Here is a 25,456-nt window from a genome sequence, read left to right on the forward strand (position 1 = left end):
GGAGAAACACTGCAATTGTAGTGTTTGGCATGAACTCATACTCAAAGTTGCTTATAACCTGCATTAACTGTATAAAACTCAACCTCTCAATCCTGAAATAATGCAGGTGGCTGTCATAAACCATGGTATACTAGTACTGAATGCAAGCAAAGAACATTCCTAAGAACAGATACAATATTTGCAATGTGAGTATCCCTCTCATGTCACCCTGGGACTACAATCTAGTTGTCCCTGTCCTCCCCTCCCCCCGTTTGCTGCTGAAAATACTTGGATGTTCTTAAAATGGTGTGTACACATAATCCTTACTATAGAAGATCATAATTAGTGAACCAAAGTTGTAGAAAGGATTGCTCTCATATTCATTTTATATTTTACACCCAGTATATGTTGAGAATTGCAGGCTTCTTAAACATTATTCCTTTAATAAAAATTTTATATATGATAATTACAACATTAGTGACAGATTTTGAAATGTGATATGAATAATTTAGCATTTACTTGGCTTTAGAAACACTATTTTTAAGAGCACTTTTAAATATGTTATGTCCCAAATAATCCATGCCCTATAATAGTAGAAGGCAGGGTTGGGTGACACCGTACAGTCTAACTTGTTCAGAGGCAGGCAGAGGCTTTTGTAGGCTATAGCATACTTCATCAGATGCTATGAATGGAATAGCAGAGAGCAGGAATACTAAACAGAACAGAACAAAGTCCTTTAAAGGATGGGGAAGGGGGTATGAAAGAGAAGGATCACTGCTGAGAGAGTTGAAGGTGAACTGAGATCAAAAAGGATAAACAAAGCAGTTAACCCATTGAGGGGTATGAAGATTTTAAAAGCAAGTCTAGGTAAAAATCCAGAGTCTCTGTTGAAACCATACGTAACAAAACCCTGTCTGTGGATGATTTATTTGTTCCACAATTTAACATTTGGGTTGGTTTTCAAATGTTTTGCTGTTTAAGACCAGCTACTCTGAGGTCAGCGATGGAATGTCAATGTCCATTTATAGTATCTGACCAAGCAGGTTGTAGCCTATGAAAGTTTATGTCTCACTGAGCAAGTTAGTCTATAGGGCTAAGTACGGACAGTCAAAAAGCCCAAGGCTGAATTGATTCAGTCTTTGCAGGTTAGTCTGAGCTGAAGAAATTAAATTGAGACACAAGTGCACAGACATTTACCTTTGATTCAGGAAATGTAGCCACACGCCTGCAGTGGCTCAAGCCAGAAGCCAGGGAGTGCTACAGAACAGCTCTCTGGCACATAACCAGCATGGGCTGTGTCGGCTTCCTCTTTCTTCTGTGTCTCGGACAGGGACGGACAATTATTTCAAGCAGAGGGCTACTTACCAAGTTTTGGTAAGCTGTTGAGGGCCACATGGATGGCCCTGCCCTTGACAGGTGCCCCGCCCCCTGGTTGCCATCTTGTGACCAGAAGTCCCACCTGCTAACCCCTGACCTTTGCCACCAGAAGTCCCTCCCCTTACCCCTGGAAGTACTCCTTTCAGCAAGGGGTTTTGCCATCTCAGACCCAGAAAAATACCAAATTATATTCTAAAAAGCAAACATCTACAACATTCATTAATTGATTTAAAAAAATGTTTCTGTCCTGGTTTACATGCATTTGTGTAATGTGCACAGAGGAGATTGTATGCATAAAATGAAGTCTCATTCTTGTATATTGTGGGGGGCTGTGGGTATGTGGGGGATGGTGTGGGTGTGTCTGCGGGGGGGTGGATACATTGGCAACACATGCACCCCCTGAGATTGGCCGTGTCCCCCTGCCATAGGCTGCTGCCACTGCTGCCAGCAGTGTCTGTGGGTGGTTGCTGATCACTACTTGGTGCTCACCACCCCCACCCTCACTGTCAATACTGCCACAGCCACCTGCTGGAGGTCCCCACCTGCTGCCACTATGCCCCCACCCCCGCCATCTGCAGGTGGTTGCCATGCCCCCCCCCAGCTTCAGGAGGAACAAGGCACTCATGGGTGGATAGGTGTGGGGGTGGGTGAGGGAGCATGTGGGCATGTGTAGGGGTGTGGGTGTCTGCATGTATGGCAGTACAAGGGGGGGGCATGTATGTGAGACTTGCCCTATGAGCACACACACACCCTGGGATACTGGTGTGGCCATGTGTTCCTGTGGTCCAGGGATGCATCCACGTGGTGCTGGAACAGCGAGGGGGCAGGAAGTCAGGGAAATGGCTGGGGGTGGGGTGGAGCTGCCAGCTCTCCCTGGGTCCCACTGCCCCTGGCTCCTGTCATCTGAGGGAAAGCCAGCATGGGTTTGTTGTGGGTAGGTCTTGCCTGACTACTCTCATCTCCTTCTATGACCAGGTGACATATCACCTGGACAAGGAAGAAGAGATTGACATCATATGTCTGGACTTTAAAAAAGCCTTTGATCTGGTGTCCTATGATCTCCTCATGGAAAAATTGGCTAACTGTGGCCTCAGCTATACCACAATCCAATGGCTGGGAAATTGGCTCTGAGGTCAGACCCAGAGAGTAGTCGTCGATGGAAGCGAACCATTATATTGCTCCATGACCAATGGTGTCCCCCAAGGCTCTGTCCTTGGACTAGTTCTCTTTAACATCTTTATTGGTGTCAGAAGCATGCTGGCCAAGTTCACTGATGACACTAAACTTTGGGGCATAGCGTTCACACCTGAGGATAGGCTAGTGATCCAGGCTGACTTGGATAAGCTTAGAAAGTGGGCAGATATAAACCTGATGACATTCAATACTGAAAAAAACAAGGTACTCCACCTCGGGGGAAAAAAAAACTTGCAGCATGCTAACAGGCTCGGCAGTGCTCGGCTAGTGCTCGGCAGTGCTCACTAGCACCACAGCTGAAAGAGACTTGGGGGTCATGACTGACCACAAGATGAACATGAGCTACCAATGCAATGTCGCAGCTGGTAAAGTAAACCAAACTCTGGCTTGCATCCATAGATGCTTCTCAAGTAAATCTCAGGATGTCATCTTCCTGCTGTACTTGGCCTTGGTGAGGCCGCAGCTGGAGCAGTGCATCCAATTCTGGGCTCCACAATTCAAGAAGGATGTTGAGAAGCTTGAGAGAGTCCAGAGGAGAGCCACGCGCATGATCAGAGGGCAGGAGAACAGACCTTATGAAGAGAGGCTGAGAGCTATGGGACTCCAGCCTGGAAAAGTGCAGGCTCAGGGGTGGCCTGATGGCTGTCTATAAGTACGTAAGGGGTGTACATCCGGATCTGGGGGAACATCTATTCACCACAGAGCCCTGAGGGATAACAAGGACCAACAGTCATAAACTTCTCCAAGACCATTTTAGGCTGGACATAAGGAAAAACTTCTTTACTGTCCAAGCCCCCAAGGCCTGGAATAGATTCCCTCCAGAAGTGGTGCAGGCGCCTACTCTGGACTCATTCAAGAAATGTTTGGATACTTATCTTGCTGGGATCCTTTGACCCTAGCTGAGTTCCTGCCCCTGGGGCAGGGGGCTGGACTTTATGATCTTCAAGGTCCCTTCCAGCTCTAACATCTATGAAATCTATGAAATCTTTGGCAGGCAGCCAAGAGCAAATAAATATTAATTTACTTAATTTTTAGGGGTCCCGTGAGTTAGATAGAGTGGCCTGGTGGGCTGGATTCAGCCCGTGGTCCATATTTTGCCCACCCTTGCTCTAGGTTTTGTAGTACAGAATCACAACAGCAGGACTTTGGCTTAAACTGGCTTATGTGTAACTTCTGTCCCTAGTATTAGAGTATGGCATGTAGAAACTGAAACCAAATATATAGAAGTATCTTTTCATGCAAACTAAAGTTACCATTGGTTCTACCTTATATTTATAAAAACATATATCTTTCATCTTTACTTTGTTTGTTTTCACCAGAAATAATTTCTCCCACATCAGAGTACTTGCTCCCCCACCACACACTGCTCCCCAAACAATGGCCTAACAAGCAGAGTTGGGACAAATCTTGAAGGAGAGTGGGGCAAGGGGAGGAGGACATGGGTTCCAACAGCAGGGGGCACTTGGGTTGTGAGGTAATGGGATGCAATACTCTACTCATTCCTGGAACTCCAATTCTAGTTGAGCTGCTGCTGGCACGCATGCTCTTCCCCTCCGGCTATTGCTCTTAAAGTTGCAGGAGCCAGATACAGTTTCAGAGTTTCTGGCATGGGAATCCTGCCAGGGCATGGACTCCACAGTGGTGGGGATGATTCTGGTGCCCCTGCCAAATTGGCACCTGGGGTGCCCTCTCACATATCCCCAAATATGCTAGTTTCCCCCAAAACACAAAAGGTCACGGATATAGGTACATTTCTTTCTGGAAGAGTTGTTTTCATATAAATATAAAGCTATTTTCACCATACTTGTCTACCTGATTTTCTTGCTGTAGACTAGCTAACTACCCTGAATAAACCGCATGGAACAGGTTGTTAATTGCTTGCTAAAGCAAAGCTTATTTTTGTTACTACTCTAGACTCCCTGACTTCTGCTTTCCAAAAGCTCATCTTGCAATGACCTTTGTTTTAACACAAGAGCAGCACTTTGTTTATACAGGCAAAAGGTATAATGTTTACATAAAATAAGAACTAGGAAAATGAAAACATTGATCTTAAGAGACTGAAAATGGATCCTTAAAAGAAAAAATTATCAAAATTAGTTTTATTTTAAACATACACTTTTAGATCTTAGATTTTGTTTAAAGATACATAATTAGTCAACTTTTAGAGTTCTGAATGAAGTCAAAGCCACTGACATCAAAGGATCAATTTTAACTTTCTTTCAGAAAAGAAACACCATCAAAGTTAACTAACCTAATTCAGCCTCATAGTCGTATTTAGATTTTTCCTACTGCTCAGGAACCAAAGAAGCAATTTCCACAGACACCTTAGAGAAACATAGGCATTTGTCAAGAGTGGGGTTAATCAGCAATGATGTAAAGATGAATTGGCTGGAATGCAGAATACATTAGAGAGAGAGATACAGAATGCATCCTCTTATTCACCTGTCAAAGGCAATTGCTCATTAAAGTATTGCATTTAGAAGAATATAAGTGTTACGTATACAAACAGAATTTAATTCTGACTCCTGCTAGTGGAAATACTTTATAGTGCTTCACATAATATACGCTGGGCCAAGGTCTTGAGGAATGTGGAGGAGACCAGCTCAACCAACTGTTGTAGGTTGATTTTCTTCCCAGAAACCACTGACCTGATTCCTTTCTCTTTTTATTGAGGTGTAAAACTAAGGTAACTCCACTGAAGTTAGTGAAGTGATACAAGTCTAAGAGAATCAGGTCTCATATATCCAGACTTGTCAAGTCTGCTTGCACTTTGTATTGGTCAAAAGGTGCTCAGAAGCAGGACTACTCCCCGTCCAAGAGCAGTTTACCTTATAACCTGCCTGGGAACTTGTGACTGAACAACATTACTGAATCACCTGCAAGACATTCCCTCCCCACCATTGCTATTGATTTTTATAAAACATTAAGAGATGAGCACTACTGGGAGGCTACTGACAGCAGGGGAAATCATTCCATCATGACAAAGTTTGAAATTATTTAGGGAAAAAGATGTCAAATTTCCAGAGTGAAATAGAAGGTAATTATCATTATCACTGCAGCATCTAATGGCCCCAACTGGGTTCCAAGCCATGTTACTAGATAGTATACATGCTTATATACATAAGGTAAGAGATGGGCTCTGCACCAAAGATTTTACAATCAAAGAAGACAGGATTAACAGCAGGGAAGTAGTAGAGCACAGAGATTAGAACAATTTACCTAAACCCAGCATTATACAAGTCTGCTGGGCAGCAGAAACAGCTTAGGCATGGCAGTTCTATTGCCTCTATTCTCTGGAATAAGGTCATGAATCCTTTTCTGGAATGCCTCCAAACCTGGTCAAAAGTAGTTTATGACCTTGCAATTCCTTTTAAACCCTCTTACTTTCAAGTGTCTCATGTCAGGTTGAAAAGTATATTAAAATTCTTTGTATTGAAACTTCTTGTGGCCTTCAAAAAATGCATGCCCTTCTAGCTATTTAACTTAATGAACACTACAACACATACATGTACAAAAAAGCTATTAAAAACAAATATGAAGGTGTAAAGTCAGGTATGCAAAAGTAAGGAAATGCCAGTATTAATTCAGCTACTTGTGTATATATACACCACTACAGCCTTTGATTATATGATCACAATTGATATTTTCTACACACATCAAAATACAGCCAAAGAAATAGAACTGATTTTTAGCACAATAAATGCAGCTGTACGTTTTAATTTCTTACCTTTCAGTTGACCAGAGCAGCATAGGAACATGGTCCACAGCCAGAGCCACTTTGAACAGCCCAGTGAGGTACCAGAACAGCTGGACTGGGGCAACAGAATAGAACCTGGCCATGTTTCCACTCAGATTAGAACATGACTGACTAGCTGCAAAGAAAACTCTGAACATATGGCAAAGCAAGCTGCATTTGCCAGTTTAATCTGCAGTATCTGGATCCAGCCAGAGTGCTAGGCAGAGCTGTTTGACATCAACAGTATGAACTTTCAAAACATCCACTTCATCAACTGAACCTGAATGCTAGAATTTTTTAACAACTTTCAGTGAAAAAAATATGCACAAATATTCTATGGACTGTGTGCACCCTGAATCTTACACACAGACCTATTAACTGATCATCCACAGGACATTGATCTTGAGGCCTACATTTATTCCAATCTGCTGTTTGCTAACTCACTGCAATATCATTATAACATATTGGCTAAATTGCTAAATCTCAAAGTTAAAGAAAACTTTACTCGTGTTGAAGAAAAATGAATTGCACAATATTTCCATTTTTTCCTCTGCTATTTATTACCCTGCCCCTCAGCTTTAGCTCCTTCACACATTGCAGAAGCTAATGTTACACATTTGGGTGTTGGCAGGTTTGAAAGTTTCAGTGTATCTGTACACTGCAGCTTCCTGTGAGGAGGAAGAGCGAGTGAGAAAATGATAAGTCTGGAACTTGTCAGTTAAAATGTGGGATTGTTCAATTCTCCTTTCCTAGAGAAAGTATTGACCTATACAACAAAAATGCCTAAAGTCAACAGCAAAGTATAATGTCTTGACTATAATGGCATGACTTAAATAACTTGGAAACATAATAGAACAAAATGGTTACAGGAATTACTTCTTTCTAAAAATGTGCTCCCTTTGTATGTTTCATTTTAAAATTCTGCTCTGACATTTTCAAGCGCTGAGCTATATTGAAGTCATTCATGTGCATTTTCAACTGTTTAATTAAGTAGTATCGTAAACATTAGAGTCATGCTGACCCTTCACAGAGTCAGAGAAGCACTCCATGAACTGCTGAACTAGGAACTGGGGCTGTGCGAAGCTTCGGGTACTCATTCGATTTGGAGGAGATTCGGCCCAATTTGGTGGCCGAATTTCTGAACCCAAATCGAATCAGACCAATTAAAAGGTCCGAATCAATTTGAAGCTCTCCAAATTGATTTGGAAAAGACTTGGAGAGCTTCAGCAATTTGGCAGTCCCTGCTCACTGCTGCAGAGAGCTGGATCTGGACTCCACGCTCATAAGTGTGGGGGGGACGACCATGGGGGGTACCTGTGCCAGGCCCCATCCCCTGCCTGCTCCTCCAGCCCCCCCGAGTGCCCTCGACCCCTGCCCGCTGTCCTAGCCCCCCCACCATGGCTGCCCTGCCCGACCCCAGCTCCTGGCTCTTTAAAAAAAAGCCCCTATTCACTGGCTGTTGTCAGGCAGGGGGGCGATCCCTGTTGCCCCCCACTGCCCCATGCTGCGTGGGGGGCTCTCTCATGAGCCCCCTGGCCCCTGCCCACTCTCCCAGCCTCCCCCCACCACATGGCTGCCCCACTTGCCCCTGCTCCTGGCCCTTTAAAAAAAAAAAGAAAAAAAAGCCCCAACTCACCAAGCTCTGGAAGCGGCGACTGGGTTTTTTTTTTTAAAGCCGAGAGCTGGGGTGAGCGGGGCAGCCATAGGCAGTGGTGGCTGGGAAAGTGGGCGGGGGGCCAGGGAGCTTGTGACAGAGCCCTCAACATGGTGTGGGGCAGCAGGGGGCAGTGGGGACCCCCCCACCTGGCAACAGCCAGTGAGTGCAGTCTTTTTTTAAAAGAGCTGGGAGAACGGGTGGGGGAGCCATTGACAGCGGGCAGTGGATGGAGCTGATTTGGAGATTCAGCTGATTTGGCTTCAGCTGAATCTCTGAATCAGATTTGGCTGAGTCTATTCAGGAGAATGTTTCAAATCACTGAATCGAATCACTGTCCCCCGAATCGGCCAAATCTGAATCCAAAGAGAATACTAGCCGCTTTGCATAGGCCTACTAGGAACCACACTTGATCTTAGTCTAAGAGCAGCAATGATACATAAAGGACCAGTGAAGAGCCATCAGCAAACTCAAGGAAGCAGGATATGAGCAGAAGTGGAAGCAGGTGTCATACATAGAAACTTTAAGAGAGCATTAGTGGCTTGAATTTTTGTGACCCATTTGACTTGATCTTTAGTTTATTTCTATATTATGTAAAAAATTACTTCATTTTAATATAAAATCAGTTTTGTGATAGAAGAGGAAAGCTACGTAAAATTAAATGTAAACAAATTCCTCTGCTTACCCTCTTTATAACTTTATTTGTATCCCAAACAGCTTTTACCATCAATAGCTCCTGCCACTTTTGAAGGTTCAATTTTGATTTTGATTTATTCATTCTTACCAAAGAAATACTACAGGTCAAGGTAAGGCAGAGCAAATGAAATAAGGCAACACTAAAAGGGAAAGAAAGTAGAACCAATTGGAGTGTTTGAAGAGGACAAGTTCAGTCAGAACACAAAATACTGTAGACATGAGGAATGTTCCACTTCACACTGCCCCTACGATGGGAGTCTTATAGCATTAGTCTTTATTTTCCCACAGCAGTTCTGGAAGACTCCTGGATTGTGTTTTCACGTACCTGCTGCCTGCAAAACTCCCTCTGATAAGATTACAGCTACCTGGCTGGGAGAAAACAAGAAGACTGAACAGGTGAAAGTTAGGGGAAAAAATACATAAATAAAGAATACATGGATGGGGTTGATACAAGATTTTTGATGATACCAGAATCAGGTTTCAGTGAGGCTACTCCATGGTTGATGTGGCATCACCAATACAATACATGCTACTAAGAGCTTTGTATCAGAGTTGCTGGGTTTTTGGTTGTAGCCATGTTGGTCTAAGGACATAGGCAGGCAAGGTTCTTTGAGTAGATGTGATATCTTTTATTAGACCAACTGGGTAGTTGGAAAAAAGTTCTTAGCAAGCTTTCAGGTATAATCACCCTTCTTCAGGCATAGGAAGTCTCTGCTATTCAGAGTATTACTCAAGAGTATACTTATATCAGAGTAGTACTCAGAAATCTTATCAGGGTTGGCCTTTATGAAAGCCAAGAAGAAAAACAAGGTATTGAATCCTTAGTCTCAAGAGCTGTTTCATAAGACACAGTATTAACAGATACTGATGCAATGCCTTTGGCAGGCAACTCCTTAACAACTGTCAAATAGCCTTCATTTATAAAGGCACAGTTAGGATGTCTTTACAGAGCTAGAAAATCCTTCTTTTCAAAACTTCAATTTTCTTTTCAACTACTTCTAGTGTGAAGCGTATGGAATTCCTGTCATAAAATCTGAGCTGGAGAAGGAAGAAATCAGTGTAAGAGGGTGTACTGGTGCTTGGGCCTGCGTGTGGTTACTGTGTTCTAGCGTATGTATCAGATAGCTGAACACAGCAGGTTAAAAAAATTAAATAAAATAAAATAAAACGGAGAAGCTGTGAAATGAGGGAAACTTTCTTTTCCCTTCCCAGATAGGAAAGAGATTAATGCAGAAGTTTGAGTTGACAAGGTTCCTTGGGTGAATTTGATATCTTTTATTAGACCAACCCAAATGGTTGGAGAATAGTTATTAAGCAAGCTTTCGGGTTCAAAAACCCTTCGTCAGGCTCAGGAAGCTGCAGCAGTTGCTGTTTGAGTTGTAGTTTTGTTTAAATAAAGAAAAGAATATGAGGAAATTATAGTTGGGACTTTATTTTGCCTCCATCAAAAAGCCTGGCTTGCATATGAACATAAAGACATTTGCTTTATTTCCTTGTTTTGACTGTTAGTTCCTAAAAATAAAATTTTCATGACAAGTACAGTAAGGAAAGACATAGCTATTGTGGGGGAAGAGTTTTGTAAAAAAGGTGACTTACCTCGAACTGAAGTATGAGGAGATCTCAGGACTCCATTTTTCTAATCAAGTAGCATGCAAACAGTGACCTACATGTTCAGATTGATGCTATCTAACAAGCAAGAATTGTGTAAAATTTACCATTATACATCCCTCAATATTTATCCTTAAATTACACATAAACTAAACCCCAGATTTAGACAACTTAGAACACTGAGGTGTTAACACCGAACATAGATTTAAAATCCTGTCACTCAGACTAACCTCTCGTTTTTGAAGTGTTATTATAATGAGGAAAGATGACAAAATGTTACTTTCATCTCCTCTCTTAGCTACAAATCAGTTTATTACATGAAAAAGGGTATAAATGCTGATTTCCCAAAGCCCATTTTGGATTTCCACTCCCACTCGCTTGTCCAAATTTACACATGCTTTCTTATTCAATCCTATGCAGAGACCATAACCCACATCTTTCTCATCCTGTCAAAGTTGAAACATGGGACACACACACATGCAAAAAATAGTAGGCAAGGAAGAGGGACATGGGCTTAATTTCTTCTTCCACTAAATCCTTAAATGAAATCTCTCTGCTTCATAATTCTGCATCCCTGACTTAAATAATTCTGAATAGAAAGTGTAGCTACCAGATAGATGCAGATGAAAGTAAATTTAGGGTCCTAAGTTATCACAAGGGGATGTCTTTTGTAACAATAGCAATTCATGGGTATAAGCAGCCAATACAATGACTGTAGAGAGGAAAAAAAGAAAGGTCAAGTCTAAATATGACCCATGAAACAGATTCAGTAGCTGGCATGCAGTCTGCAACTGCATATTAAGATATTCCTTAGCAACTGTGGACAATGAAAGCATGTTTGTATTGATTCTGAGCCTTAAAGTAGGCTAGAGATTTTAATTCTGATGTCAGGTATTACCCCTGGAGGGGAAAAATAGTGTCAAATGTTGATCACCAATTATTTTACTATCATCAAACAATCCATCAATACATGCATCACTTTTTGGTACAAAATGTGTATTCATGCTTTTCTAATTGCAACTTCCTGTTAGGATCCAGGTTCCCAGATCAGAGATGGGTCTTCTGGCCTATGGGGCTTCCTAATGCAGCTGTCAGCAGTGCAGGAGCCTCTGTGTTGGCACCAGGAGCAGAGTTAACTCTGCTTCCACTTAAACCCCATTGCTATAGCTGCAGGAGCCACTGCTGACACTTGATCAGCATGCGGCTCAGCATGCAGATGGCTCCAATTACCGTGGTGACAGATGGGGAATGTTAGGGAGTGGCATTAACGCTGTGCAGCTGCAGCACAAAATGCTGCAGAATGGATATGGAAGTGGGTTGTTGGCCTATGAGGTGCCTCACAGTCCGGATCCCATTCACATGGTCAAATGAGTCCGGCACCCCTGCTCTAAAGCATGCTGGGGGAAAGCCAGAGCTTTTTTCTTTGGAAATGGATTAAACTAGGTGCTTGTTGAATGAAAATATTTGGATTTGCCCCTGTCTAAGCTCTATCCAGTGAGAAGAGACCCACTTCAGGAGCAGCAGGTGCTGAAGAAGAACCTTTTCAGCACCCATTCTTGTGGACATGTCTTTTGATGAGGAAAGAGAAGCAGAGAGGCCCACATATGCAATCCATATGCTATGTCCCTTTCATCAACAAGCAAGTATCCATTGGATGAAAGCAGTTATGGTAGAACTTCCCCCTAGGTCACTGGAGAGGGATTCACACATTGATCACTTCCATATGGTTGGACTAAGGAACAGAGAATGTGGGCATAGGTCGAGGGCCAGCTCCTTGGGTCTCAAGGTGTCAGAATTGCATCTCTTTAAAAAAAAAAAGTTTTCCATCCTTGTAGTTGCAAATGAGATGAGTATAAATGATACCAGCCTAATTGTGCAACCTACTTGAACTGATACCAAGAGACATGAAGCACCCCATTCAGCACAATTTATCCTGAAACCTGCAATGCTAGGAGTCACCACTGACACCACCTCACAATACAATTTAATTCAATTCACAGAAGCAAGGCCCCTCTCCGCAGTATAGACACCTAATTTCTATCTGTTATCAGAACATCATCTACCAATGCAAATGAATACAATGCTTTATTTAATAACCAGGTTAACACCCAGCTGAGTATTATGAGCTTTCACAGCTGTTTCAATAATGTAAACAGATACTGGAAAAGTAACAATAGATACAATAGATATAGTTAGTTACCAGTCTATGTCCAAGTCTCCCTGCCACTTCGGGAACAGCAACTATTTGCATGTGTAATTTTAATATATCAAAAACCAACCAACCAACCAACCTATCTGGTCACCTTCAAGGAAACACTGACAATTTCTACCAAATTCTCAGACTCTCAACAGCCAGAAAGGACACAGTTCCTAAGCACAAGTTGCAACTCAAATCGATGCTATCTATCTTGGAGACCAAGAACAGCTGGAACTGAAGGAAAAATAATGGTATTTGTCTCAAGAATTTGTCCTGTATCTACAAAACCAAACAGATGTGATCCAATCTAAACAATTTCTCCCAGCAGATAAAATACTTCAACAAATTGAGGTACTTAACGCAGCAGTTGAGCAGACACAACCTGAATGAACTAGGCTGTTCCTTCACCTGGAAAAAATCTTTGCTGATTGAGTTTTGCAGATACTAGGTTAGAGTCGAGGAACCTTTTTCTATTTCTTTCTTATGGCATCAGACCCCAAAACCCGTAACCAACATGCCCCCAAATAGAATATGCACCTTTTTGAAAGGCAGAATGAAGAAAAGTTTTTTCCAGAGTTATGGCTGCACAAAGTAAGGACAGATCCTAATTTTCAACTGACTCACCTTCCCTTTTCTGCATAACTAAACCTGAATCTTTAGCTGTTCCTGAAGACTGGTCTCCATAGGTGGCTCTATGATTTTGAAAAGAGCTAAAAGACTATGAAATAGACCAGAAACAGACAGCAAAATCGCCCTAAGAACAGTTAGCTTCATTAGTGGAACATGAGCACAGTTAAAAGGAGAAAGGGTGGCTAATACCTGTAGAGTGAAGAACAATGAACCATTAAATCAATTGATTCCTTCAGTTGCTTCGACAGTAATACCACAGGTGCTGACTGTACTGTGGAGCAGGAATCAAACCAGGGTGTTTCTAAATCCATGTAGAAAATCAGCTTTTCCACTTAATACAAGCACTCCCATTTTGGGAGGGTTGATTCTGGGGAAGGGGGCATGTTATAGGAGAAAATACAGTATTTTGATGCAGTTAGTCAATTTGCTGACTTATATTATTCACTTTCGGTCCTGCTTTAGTCATAGGTAAAGTGACATGATCTGTGAATCCAAAGTCAAGGATTGATATATAGATACAGAGGTCCTGCTGTATCATAAAAAAATATGCATCAATCATGCTGTATTCATCATAGACCTACTTTCTATGCATATCCAAATATTTCAATTTAAAGTCAAACAGACTGAAAAAAAGTTAGTCATGATCATGACATGAGGATGACTACACCAACACAGTCTATGGCCTAGTTTTTTTTTTTTAATGTTTCAGCTAAGCCACATGTGGCTCCGAGACACAAGAGGGAGCTGTTGGGAGCCTGCACTCTGTCACCACGTGTGGCTCCTGGGACTCGGCTGGGGCTCCAACTGGAACTGCTCAGCTCCAGCCTCCAGTAATTCCTCCTCCTGTCCCTGCTGTAGCGCTCAGGACAGCAGGGAAAGGAAATGGTGGCAGGCAGAAGGGAACTAGCAGCAGCTGGAAGGGAAGGGAAGGGAAGCTGCAGCTGGGGGCTCCTGCCCCAGCGCATGGAGGTCCAGCTCCAGCTCCAGGCCACTTTCCACCAACTCTGCCTGCCAGGCACCATCAGCAGCCACCTGCAAGTGGCTGAGTGGGTGAAAGGGCCAGGGCAGGTGCAGGTGGGAGCGCCAAGCAGGCAGTCTTGGGTGGGAGCGGGCAGGGTTCAGCCCCATGCGGAGCGCCAGGGAGCAGCTGCAGGCCAGAGGGGAAGAGTGGGCAAACTGTATCTGCACCACCCACGTGCCTCCTTCCCCTCCCCATCCCACACACACCCCTGGCCAGCTCCCAAGACCTAGCGCTCGGGCAGCCCCTACACGTGCACACCCAACTCCCTGACCCCCACCTCCCACACATACCCTCTGCCCCCACCACACATAATATATAAAATCAAGACTTTATTTTGAGCTATTATGCAATCACCTCTATATATGCTACTCAAACACACATAAATCAGGACTAAAATATTTTTTGAAATAAAATTAAAGTGTTATAGTAGATGTTTGATTTTTAGTATATGACTTGCTTTTTATCTATACTTTGTTAAAATGATTTCTCCTGAAAGATTTTATTTGGTGCCATTCTTGGGAGGTCTGATGCCACTGAAACCCCCACCAATAGGTTATAGGGGTCACAACCCCTTGCTATCTGATCGGTCACGCCTGTGCCTCGTGACCTACAGGGCAGAACTTCTGGGGCCCCAGGGGCAGGCATTGCACCATGAGGGTGGTGTTCCTCAGTCAAGTGTTTCCCAGGCAAGCGGTGGACTTTCTGATGTCTGGGACCATGTGATGGGGGCGGGGGATTCTGGAACCCCCTTTTGTACAATAATTCTAATGTTTCTTAACAGGCATGTTCTTTTCCATGACAGAGAGCTCATTTCCAACAGTTGTATGAAGGCTCAGATCCAGCAAAGCACATGAAATCAACTGGACTATTCCACATGCTTAAAACTCTACATGGGCTTAAGTGCTTTGCTGGTTTTGCACCAAACCCCACTGATGTGTAGGGGGTGCACATGTACCCCCTGAGTGTGGTGGTGCACCCCCTGCGAAAAGGTACCACTGACACTGACAGCAGAGTCTGTGGGTGGTCTGCGATTGCCAGCGGTGTTTGTGGGCGGTTGCCGACCATTGATCAAAGCTCATCCCCTTCCCCCCTGCTGACAGCACTGCGGCTGCCTGCAGGAGCTCCCTGGCTGCCACCGCCATGCTCCCACCGCCACCACTGCTGGTGCCGCGCTGCCTGTGGCAGCTCACCGTGCCCTCTCAGCCTCTGTGGGCACGCAGCACTCATGCATTGAAGTAAAATAAATGAAAAAACTCTCACCAACTTCAATGTGCATTGCTTGGTTAGGTTCTAAGTCCCCTGTGGCTCTGCTTACAGCTTCTAATAGAATTTTCAATTAGTTTGCTGCTAAATATAGGCTTAGTAAACGCTTCTTATTCACTATAAATAATTATACTGGTCAGGGCAACAGGCCTTCAACCAGGGGTTAAAGAATTGCCTAACACAGTGGATCAAAGCAAAGAAAGGAAACTGTTAAACTTCTTATATAATTTTTTATTTAACGTATACAATATAAATACAAAGAAGAAAATAATTTAACACACATTTATGGGAGAAACTGACTCCTGCTGTAACTTCAAAAGAGTACTGAAAATATATAGTTCCAATTTTACAAAATACTTGCATGCAGGTAGTCCCATTAAATTCAGTGGAATGATTCGTAAGTGTACATATCCTTCTGTGCACAAATGTTTGTAAGGTATTGGAGCTATATTTTAACTAGCATATATATTCTGCAGTTGTGAGCTGATGAGAGTTTTTTCTATTTATGGTTTCTGCCAAAGGGCCTGATACATTTGAAGCAAAGAAAAATGACTTAAAATGTATTAAATCCTACAATGTTATAATACAGAAATGGAAACAAAGGGAATCATTTAAATTCTTCACTGTAATATTTATAAAACAACTGCAGCCAAAAGTTCAAGGCACTGCATGATACATAGATAGTTACTGTTATGCAGAATTTTTTGAATTATTGTTGAATTTTACAAGTTACACGCTAAATATATTTTATTTTTAAAAATAACACACTTATAGAACATGAAATACAATTTTAACAGCTGGTCTGTATTTAACCATTAGATTCCTGGAAGTTTAGCTTGATATGTTACTTACGTTCTAGAAATATAATGAAGCTATAGATGAAAACAGACAACTTTTTAATCCAGTTAAATCATGTTAGTCATGTTAAATCAATAACTCAGGGAGCAGCTTTATCTCTGAAGAGTTATGCTTCTGAACTAGAAGGGACAGGCTTACTTATTAAAAGTTCTTCTGTGTTAGTCTGCCTGTCACCTCTATGCAAAAAAGATGCCATCTCTGTAATCTGAGAGAAATAGTTTTTTGCCAGGACATGTTTGTGCTTTATCCTATGAATAAACACCATTTCATAAGCCTGAAAGTAAAGAAAATGCAAGTTCCATTAAATGCAAGCAAAATCACTCAACCTATCTGTATATGTTGCTACATATTCTAAGCATAAATACTGTATTTGCTAGCTGCCCACTATCTAATAAATTAAACTAGAACATTCAAATTCATATATGTTATTTAATGACTGTGCAGCAGTCATAAGACTTGATACTTGGTATATACTACTAATTTGTGCCAGCATAGACATGTCAGCTCAGATGCACGTTCAAAAAGATCAATGTAACTCATTGCAACCACCTGACAATGTAACTCGTTAGTATGTACACCTCCTTTTCCCTTAGGTGTGGATGACGTTACGCAGACAGAAGAGGGCTTCTGCCAGCTTAGTTTCTATAATCTGGGGGGTATAGTAGAGAAGATGACAGAAAAATACCCTTTTGTTACCATGCGTTGCATCTCCACTAGGGGCTCTGTGGACAGCTAGCTCTGCAGCCCCATAATATAGACAAGCTCTGAGTCTGGAAGGTACTGAGTGCCTCCAGTGAAATAATAGCCTCTCTGTCATGTTAGGGGGAAAAAAAAAGCAATGGGAGTGTAGGGCATCCCACACATCATCAAAAGCACATGCATTATATGTTTACATTAGGGCCTGTCAGATGTTACATTTGTCACATAATTAATGCATTACTGGTGCAATAAACTGTAATATGCCACACATGTAAGCATTCTATCACATGATAAAATGGCAAACCAGTCAAAGATGTTAATTGTTAAATGTGGAACATCATTGTGTCTGGTTTGTATCATTCTTTAATTTGAATGTGTGGCATGTACAAGATCCGTTCTCCTTCTCCTACCTCCAAAGGGATGAGGGGAAGAGCCACTGGCTCCCTAACATAGTTTGCAGACTGCCCTGTCCTCACTGCTGCCTAGCAGCAATGGCAACAGGGCTGTAGGGGCAGCCCTTTAGAGTTCTGGGCATGAGGGAAACCTGGGATCCACTCCCCAATTCTGGGCTTCTCATAGGCTTGCAAATGTAAAGGGTGTGCTAGGCAACCCAACATCAAAGAACAGTGCTAAGTTTCCAGAGCACCAGCAGACAGGTGATGGGATCTGAAGAACTGTATCCCAAATAGTAAAGGTTACATGTCCTACTAGGGTAACTAGGCCATATCTTGCATACAGGTTTCCCTCGATTTATGCTGTACATGCATTCCTGGAGAATGGTGCATAAATTCATATAAAGCAAACCCACTTTACAATGTAACAAATAGGGATAGATTGCCATGGCGGTGAGGGAGGAAGGGAGGGAATGAGGTTGGGACTAGGGAAGGGGCAGGGGGAGGGGTGCCGCTCCCGGGACTACACAAGGCAGCAAAGCAGAGGGATCAGAGCGGCACTCATTCCAGCCCTGGCTGCAGCAGCCCCAGGAGCGGCTGGCACCAGCAGCAGCCACTGGGTTGCACTGTGCTCTTCCTGTCCCCACTCACCTCTGCTCTTGGGCTGCACTGTACCCTAGTGCAGGCAGCTGGTGTCAGCTGCTCCCAGGGACACTGCAGCCGAGGCTGAGGTGAGTGCTGCACCTCATGCTGCCCAGGGCTCAGCTTGTCCATACTCACCCCAGGCTGTGCTGGAGCAGCCCCAGGAGCAGCTGACACCAGCTGCCTATACCATGGCATGGCGCAGCCCAGGAGCTGGGGCAAACCCAGGCATGAGGGGACAGGTGGAGCACAGTGCAGCCCAGCAGCTGCAGGCAGCTGGCACTGGCTGCTCCCAGGCCTGCTGCAGCCAGGGCTGGGGTGAGTGGGGCCATGGACCTTCCCCTCCCCCCACAGACTTACCTGTTTGAGCGAGGGGGCATCTATGCCAATCGCATAGAGCGAATTTACCTTGCATATAATGAATTATGGGTCTAAATGTGCCCATTGCGTAAGAGTGAATTCGCATATAAAGAACCTGCATAAATCGAGGGAAACTTGTATCAAGCATGGCAAGACATGCAATTTTTGGAATCTGGAGTAAAATTCTTGAGATTCCATTGAACAATTAAATTAACACCTGTCAAGGGCAGGAAAAGGATTAGGAAGAGACTGGCAGTGCTTAGAAGTTGTGTGTTTTGAAGGTAATGGATAAGGGATCTGTTTCTTGATTGGAATTGGTCTGAGCCTTTGTAAATGCTCATTAGGGTACATCATCCTAAACATTTTTGTAGCATTTTATTCAGAGTATGTTTTGAACCACTCTGTATTCTAGAAGTTCATTCATCCAAAATTCTGCAAACTGAAAATGTTTAAAATTATATTCAATATGATACTGTCATAATTATATTAAATACACAAAGGGCTCTGTGTGGTAATTGAAGAAACCTGGAATTTCAGTTTTGGGACTGCAGTTCAAAATAGGCAAATGTCCCTAGATGACATTAGTCAAACTTTGCTCAATTGCTACTGATTAGTAACCCTGCATCCTAAACAAATTTACTGATATTAAATCCAATTCAGGTCTCTTGTTTGCTGTATTCTCATCAGTAACAGGGGAAAAGCTGTACATTTTTATTTCTATTTACTGTCGAGCAAATGACACCTTAAAACATATTTTAATATCTTCCCTATTTTCATTTATTTGACATTCATTTCTGCAGAAACAAGTGGCCACTAGCAGCAAACAATGGACCTCAACTTCTAATGATCTACTTAAAATATGAAAAAGAAGTGCTTTAAAATGAAGCAACTTTTTTTTTTTTTTTTTTTTTAAAGTATTTGGAAAACTTTATCTATCCCTATTCTGGCATAAACTCTATGTCTATTAAAACATTAAGACAATGTTTTGGTAGAATTAAAGTTCTTTCTCTAGTCATTTTCAATATTCTCCACCAGCTTATGCAGTAAGCATAATAAGTAAGTAATAGTTCTGAAAACCAGATAAAGATTTTTAGGAAGCTTGACTTCAAATTTAAAAGGGAAATAGTTACAGAAGAAAGGACAACTCCTTTAGGGTTTATAGTGAGCAAGCTATAGAGACTGTCGCATTGAATTTTGTATTTAGAGAAACAGAAGCAGAATTGTATATTACCACGTCAGTTATACTGACTTATAACTAAGAGCACCGCAGGAAGTACAGTATTGGGCACCAGTCCATGATGCTATGCTTCTAGCAATGTCCATCAGTTGATGGCCTCTGCATGTAAACAACCCAAAACCTGCATGGTGCTGCACTGTGCTGCTGTCAGCCTGCTAAAGCTAATGACATTGTGTTAGTGTAACATCTGCCAGGGGCCTACATGAACAAAGGTTCTGCCAAGAAATCAGATTGCCTTTTCAGTTTTGTTGATTTAATGTGGAAGAGATGATTCAACAAAAGAGTTTCCTCTTCCAGCATGAAATGTATTTTACTTTTTAAAAAAATTATGCTGACTAGAAGGTGTCTGAATGATTGCTCTGAAAGCCCAAGCTGAGGCACACACAAAAACTGTGCAACAGGCAGCAGCAATACAAGTTTCTCCAACCATTCTTCAACTAGTCTGTCCTACCAAAAGAATCATTTATGTCATTAAGAGAGTAATTCTTCTCCATGTCTCATACCTCCATGAAAGATGCCACTTAGACAGATGTTAAATTAAAGGTGCAATGAGATCTGATACACGGTCCCAACAATTGTGCTTCCTGCTCTGCTACAATTGTGGAATTGAGCTTCAGATCCCACTGCAACCTTACTGCCAGTACAGGGGAACCTGGAAACATGTGCTCTCTGGGAGCACCGATCACCTGACGGGCACTCCCAGTGTCTAGAGCACTTGGGAGTCTTCAAGGGCTCCAGCATGTTCCAGAGACTGGAAGCACTGGCCACACATTCAATTCAAAGTGTGATAGGAACCACCCACAAATTTATTACACATATTTTGAGTAATAACTTTGCAGCTTATTCCTTGTTATCATGCCATTAATAGAATAAACATGTAGCTATGTCACTACTTAAGACATGATTAACCATTTAATTGTCTTAAGTGTAACACCTGTCAGGGGCCTTAGTGTCAACAGAAACTGCTTTGTGATATGGACATGTGCCATTAGGAACTAAAGTGAGACTAAACTGACTACCAAAGTGAGACTACACTGACCACCAAACAGACATTGCATGACCACCAAACAAACATTTATGTTGGTAGTGACCATAGGTCACTACCAACATAAATCAGTAACCCAAAAGAGAAAAACACTGTAATCCATTACCAATCACCTGACATATGTAGATATTAAGAAATCTCCTGAGTTTTAGAATATTAAATATTCCAGCCCATTAAGTCCCCATAGCTACAATGTGGGACTTGTTAGATTACTGTACCTTTAGACATAAAACTTTTGACAAAATTTAAGAGTTTCAAGGATTTCTTTAAATAAAAAATATTTTCTCTTTAACTGAGAAAAGCAGATTTGTAACATCCTCTACTCAGAAAAGCAAACATGTTGGGGGTTTTTTTTGACAGTTAATTGTACACTATAACAAATAAGTGACACTTGAATGGTATGTATCTAAAAATGACATTTAGAAAAGCTTGTACATGGTGAATGCTTACTAAGTTTTAACAGAATCTAATCATTACATACAAATTTTTGTTCTTATTAAATAGATTTAATGAAACAAGGTGATCACAAGATCCTATTAAATGTAAAATATACTGTAAGAAAAAACGAATGTGTTCCATTTTACCTCCTCAAGGCTGCTCAGCTTAAGATGTGCCTTCGCTTCATCTTCGGTGAGGAGGATAGTATTCCATGGAGACCATTCACAATGTTTATCCCATCTGACCATGACCAAATCATAAAGATCACTGCAGGCACTAAGAGCTGATTGACAACCCCATATATTCTCAACCACGTACTGAAGATCTTGTTGCTGTAATTTAAAAGAGGTTTGAGAAAAAACAATAGTCTTTTATTTATAACCACTTTACCTATCCATCCTTTAGAGAAGGCTTTGAATTCAAATCGTTCTGTGCATATGCTAGAGCAACAGTTCTTAATCTTTTGGACTTGAGGCACCTCTCACTAGATTTGAGACACTCCTTCATAACTTTTGTGAATTAAATGGCATCAAATTTCAAAAACTAATTTTGTATGTTACGTTGCTACCTCCTTGTAGAGGAACCAAGCAGTGGGAATGGAGGATTGAGCAGGCAGAGATGAGCCTGAGCCTGCACTTATCTACTTATCTCCTTGCACCTCACTGCTCCTTTCGAAGGAAGTGGTAGTACCACAGGGTCCTGCAGCATCCTAGCTGAGAATCACTGTGCTAGAGAATGATTTTAGCTAGAGCAGAGGAAACATCTATTAAGTCATCATCAGGCTCTTCTCCCTACAGTATTGTACAAAAGCATTAATTTAATTCTTCCTATACCATCTCTAAAAGATGAGATTCTTAGACACTCTGGATTAATCTTTGCTGATGGCAATTTTATATCTTCCCTTGACAGCTTGCTCAATTGTTTAACTGCTCTTATAATTATCAAGTTTCTTCTGTTTAATTTAGGCTTTCCTGGTGCTGTGATACACCTATTTGTTTGGTTTTTACTTATTAACAACAGCAACAGTTTCATGGTATGTATTAAATTCCTTCTTATTAGCATTTAGAGCCCAAAATTAATTTTCATTTAACAACAACATTTGCTTCTGTTACATATTACTGAAGTTTACACATCATCAACATAATCTGAGTTGCAAAAGATGAAAGGCAATTGGACAAAATCTACCTGGCCTACCCTAAATATATTCTGATTAGGTTAACATAAAATACCATTCTCCCCCCTTCCCTCCCCACCACATACATGAAAGATTCTGCTCTGTCACCTTTGCCTTCCTCTGCTGTTGTCATAGAGTTTATTATCGTCTAATGACATTGTTAGTCATTCTCTTCAGAGGGACTGTGACACCCTGCAGCGGTGCTTCAGATCAAATAAAAGGAAGCAAAACACAATACAACACCAAACAGCCTAATGGGACACCTGCTTGTATTTAAGTTCTTCCATATACGAAGGACTTGCCTAAGAGGATTATTTCCTCCTAGCATTATGGTTTGTTCATACTAATCTTACATTGATTTATTACTAGCCATGTGAAATCACTACTTATTCTTCTTAAAATAGTCCTTCTGATGCAAAAGGTGGTTTTGGGCTAGTGGCTCATGTTGAACCCTGGCAAGCTTCTCTGTTATATTCCATTATTTTTTTTCTGCAGCAGTCTTGGAAAAAATTATTACAGGACTACACTAAAATAATTTTTTACTTAGACTTATTTCGAAATGTGTCGTCTTTTTCCAAGCTAGTAAGATAAATCCCAGTCTTCTTTCTCCTTCCAGAACAACAACAACAACAACATCACCTGACTACAATGGCAATTACATTTTAACAGATAATATCCTCATAGGGGTTGACTCCCCCCCATAAAGGTTTCAAGCCAGTGCCGCTACTCTTGCAAAATGTCACATCCCGAGTTCTCAATGTACTATCCTTCCAGATTGAGGACTTTGTCCTGCCCCCCGTTGGGAAATATGACCCGAGGGCACAGGGAACATTCTCCTGTTCCAAGTGTGATAGGCTTAGAATCCTTGTAAATCTGTTTGTTTGGAGTGCAGAGCTCCATTAACTGCATGACCTACAGGTTTTCTCTTCCTTTAGCTTTCCTAAGGCTGGTTTCCACTTTATTTTTCTAAAGATGCTTCCTCCATCTTATAGCCAGTCCTGGAGTTACCACTGGACTTCTGGCTGTTAAGTCAGCCACTTGCAATAGGTAAATTGTTTTATCAGACAGTAGCATATTACAGAATAATAGAAAAAGTAGGATTGGAAGGAACCTCCATAGGTCATCTAATCCACCCCCACCCCCAGGCAGGATTATCCCTATTCTAACCATCCTATACAAATCCTAGTCTAGCCTATTATTAAAACTACACAATCAACCCTGTCAGACAACCACAAAGCATAGTACTCTCAACTGCCACAGGTAAAGCGGGGGATGGAGGGGTGGGGAAACAGGACCAGGGTCCTGCTGCTGGAAATGTTGTTAAAATATACTGAGAGATCCAAAGAAGAGCCCCCCACTACAGAGAAAAGCAAAAAAATCCCCACAGCCCATACCAATCTAGCCATGGGATAAAATTTATTCCTGATTCCAAATGTGGCAACTGGTCTGACCATGAGCAGAGGGGCAAGACTCTCTAGCCAGAACCTCTGGGTTTTAGTCTTAGCAGGAACACTAGCATGCCCCAGTCAAAATCCCCACTGTAGCCATCACCCAGTGCTTCTGAGGAAAACAGGAGAAAAAAACCCAAACAAAGCAAAAAACAAAAATCCTGATGCACTGCAGCAGGAAGGAAAAACAGTGGCAAGAGCAAAGCCCAGAAGCATGAGAAATACCCATAGTAGAGCAAAGGCATAGCTACTTCTAGACCAGCTCTGCCAATTCTTACCCAACTTTTTGAACACCTTTTGTGATGGAGACTACACAGCTTCCCTAGGAAGTCTAAGCCAATACACCTCACTGATCTAATAGTGAAGAAGCTTTTTTCCTGATATCCAGTCTAAACCATCCAGCTCTCTGCAGCAAGAGAGAAAAAGGTGTTCTCCTTATAGCAGCCCTTCAGATATTTGAGGACTTAACATGTTCCCTCTTAAATACCTTTTCTGCAAGCTCAACATGCCTATTTCCTTCAACCTTTCCTCATATAGCCTTCTTTCCAAAAACGTTATAATTTGTTTCCTGCCTCTGTACCCTCCTCTCTAACTTCTCCATGTCCCTTTGAAAATGTGGAGCCCCAAACCACATTTTAGACTAGAGTACTAGATGAGAAGTAAAGAGACTACAACATTGGAGTAAACAGACTAGCGTCTCTTTTATACCAGTGTTGAGTGAAGAGATACTATCACCTCCAGTGTCTTGCACCCAAATGCTCCCAATTAATGCATTTGTCTTTTGTGCAGCTTAATTACACTGCAGACCCATACTGAGTCTATGATCCATCAACACTCCTAGATCCTTCTTTATAGAGCTGCCATCCATCCAGGTGCTGCCCATTTTGTATTTCTGTTTTTGATTATTCCTCCTGATGTATAGTGTATTGCATTTATTAGCAGTGAACTTCACCCTGTTAGCTCCAGCTCAGTTTTCCAATCTGTCAATATCCCTCTGAATTACACTCCTGTCTTCCAGAGTGTTTATGATCCTTCCCAGTTTGGTATCATCTGCAAATTTTGCTCAAGCTGCATTCTATTGCAGCATCCAGACCTTTAATCAACACATTGAACAGCACTAGGCCCAGGACAGACCCTGTGGGACTCCCCTTGAAACCTCCTGCCATTCTGATATGGAGCTGTTTATAATCACCCTTTGTTTGCAGCTATTGAGCTAGTTGTCTTATCCACCTTACAGTAGTGTTGTGTCCAGCATATATTTCTCCAATTTGTTTATGAGAAGGTCATATGGGACTTTGACTAAAGTCTTGCTGAAGTCCAGATGCTATATCCATAGCATTTCCTTCATCCACCCAACTAGTTATCTTGTTGTAGACAACAAGGTATCACGTTTGTTTGGCATGATTTGTTCTTAGTAAACCCATGGTGGATGCATATGACCAGCCTTTCCTTCTCTAGACGCTTGCAAATGGACTTCCTTATAAGCTCCAGTAACTTCTCAGATATCGAGGTGAGACTAACTAATCTATAGTTCCCCAGGTCCTCGTCTTTGCTTTATCTTTTTTTATTTTATTTTATTTTATAAACACAGGGACACTTGCCCTATGCTGGCCCTTGCTAGTCTTCTGGTACCTCACCTGCCTCCTAGGTCTTCATACATATTATTCCCAAGATCTCCTCTGCCAGTTCTTTCAGTACCCTGCGTTGAAATTCATCATCAGGCTCTGCTGGCTTGTACTCATTCAGACACATCAAAAACTTTCCAACTGCTTCTTTTGTTATGTCATCCCTCATCTTATCCCCTTCCT

General features: G+C 42.0%; 2 protein-coding genes across 2 annotated transcripts in view; both read right to left on the minus strand.

Moving 5' to 3' along the window:
- The window catches only part of LOC102382232 (V-type proton ATPase subunit S1-like), a 98,318-nt gene extending 91,871 nt beyond the window's left edge, over positions 1-6,447 (minus strand). Inside the window, exon 1 of the mRNA XM_025205166.1 lies at positions 6,278-6,447. Within this exon, the coding sequence (XP_025060951.1) occupies positions 6,278-6,444 (167 nt within the window). The 5' untranslated portion in view covers positions 6,445-6,447. The remainder of the gene's footprint in view (positions 1-6,277) is intronic.
- A 9,127-nt stretch (positions 6,448-15,574) lies between these two features.
- IQUB (IQ motif and ubiquitin domain containing) overlaps positions 15,575-25,456 on the minus strand; it is a 71,909-nt gene continuing 62,027 nt past the window's right edge. Inside the window, 2 exon segments of the mRNA XM_006024517.3 lie at positions 15,575-16,487; positions 21,173-21,358. Coding sequence (XP_006024579.2) covers positions 16,320-16,487; positions 21,173-21,358 — 354 coding nt within the window. The 3' untranslated portion in view covers positions 15,575-16,319.

This window comes from Alligator sinensis, unplaced genomic scaffold (assembly GCF_000455745.1).
Source record: "Alligator sinensis unplaced genomic scaffold, ASM45574v1 scaffold574_1, whole genome shotgun sequence".
Taxonomy (NCBI): domain Eukaryota; kingdom Metazoa; phylum Chordata; order Crocodylia; family Alligatoridae; genus Alligator; species Alligator sinensis.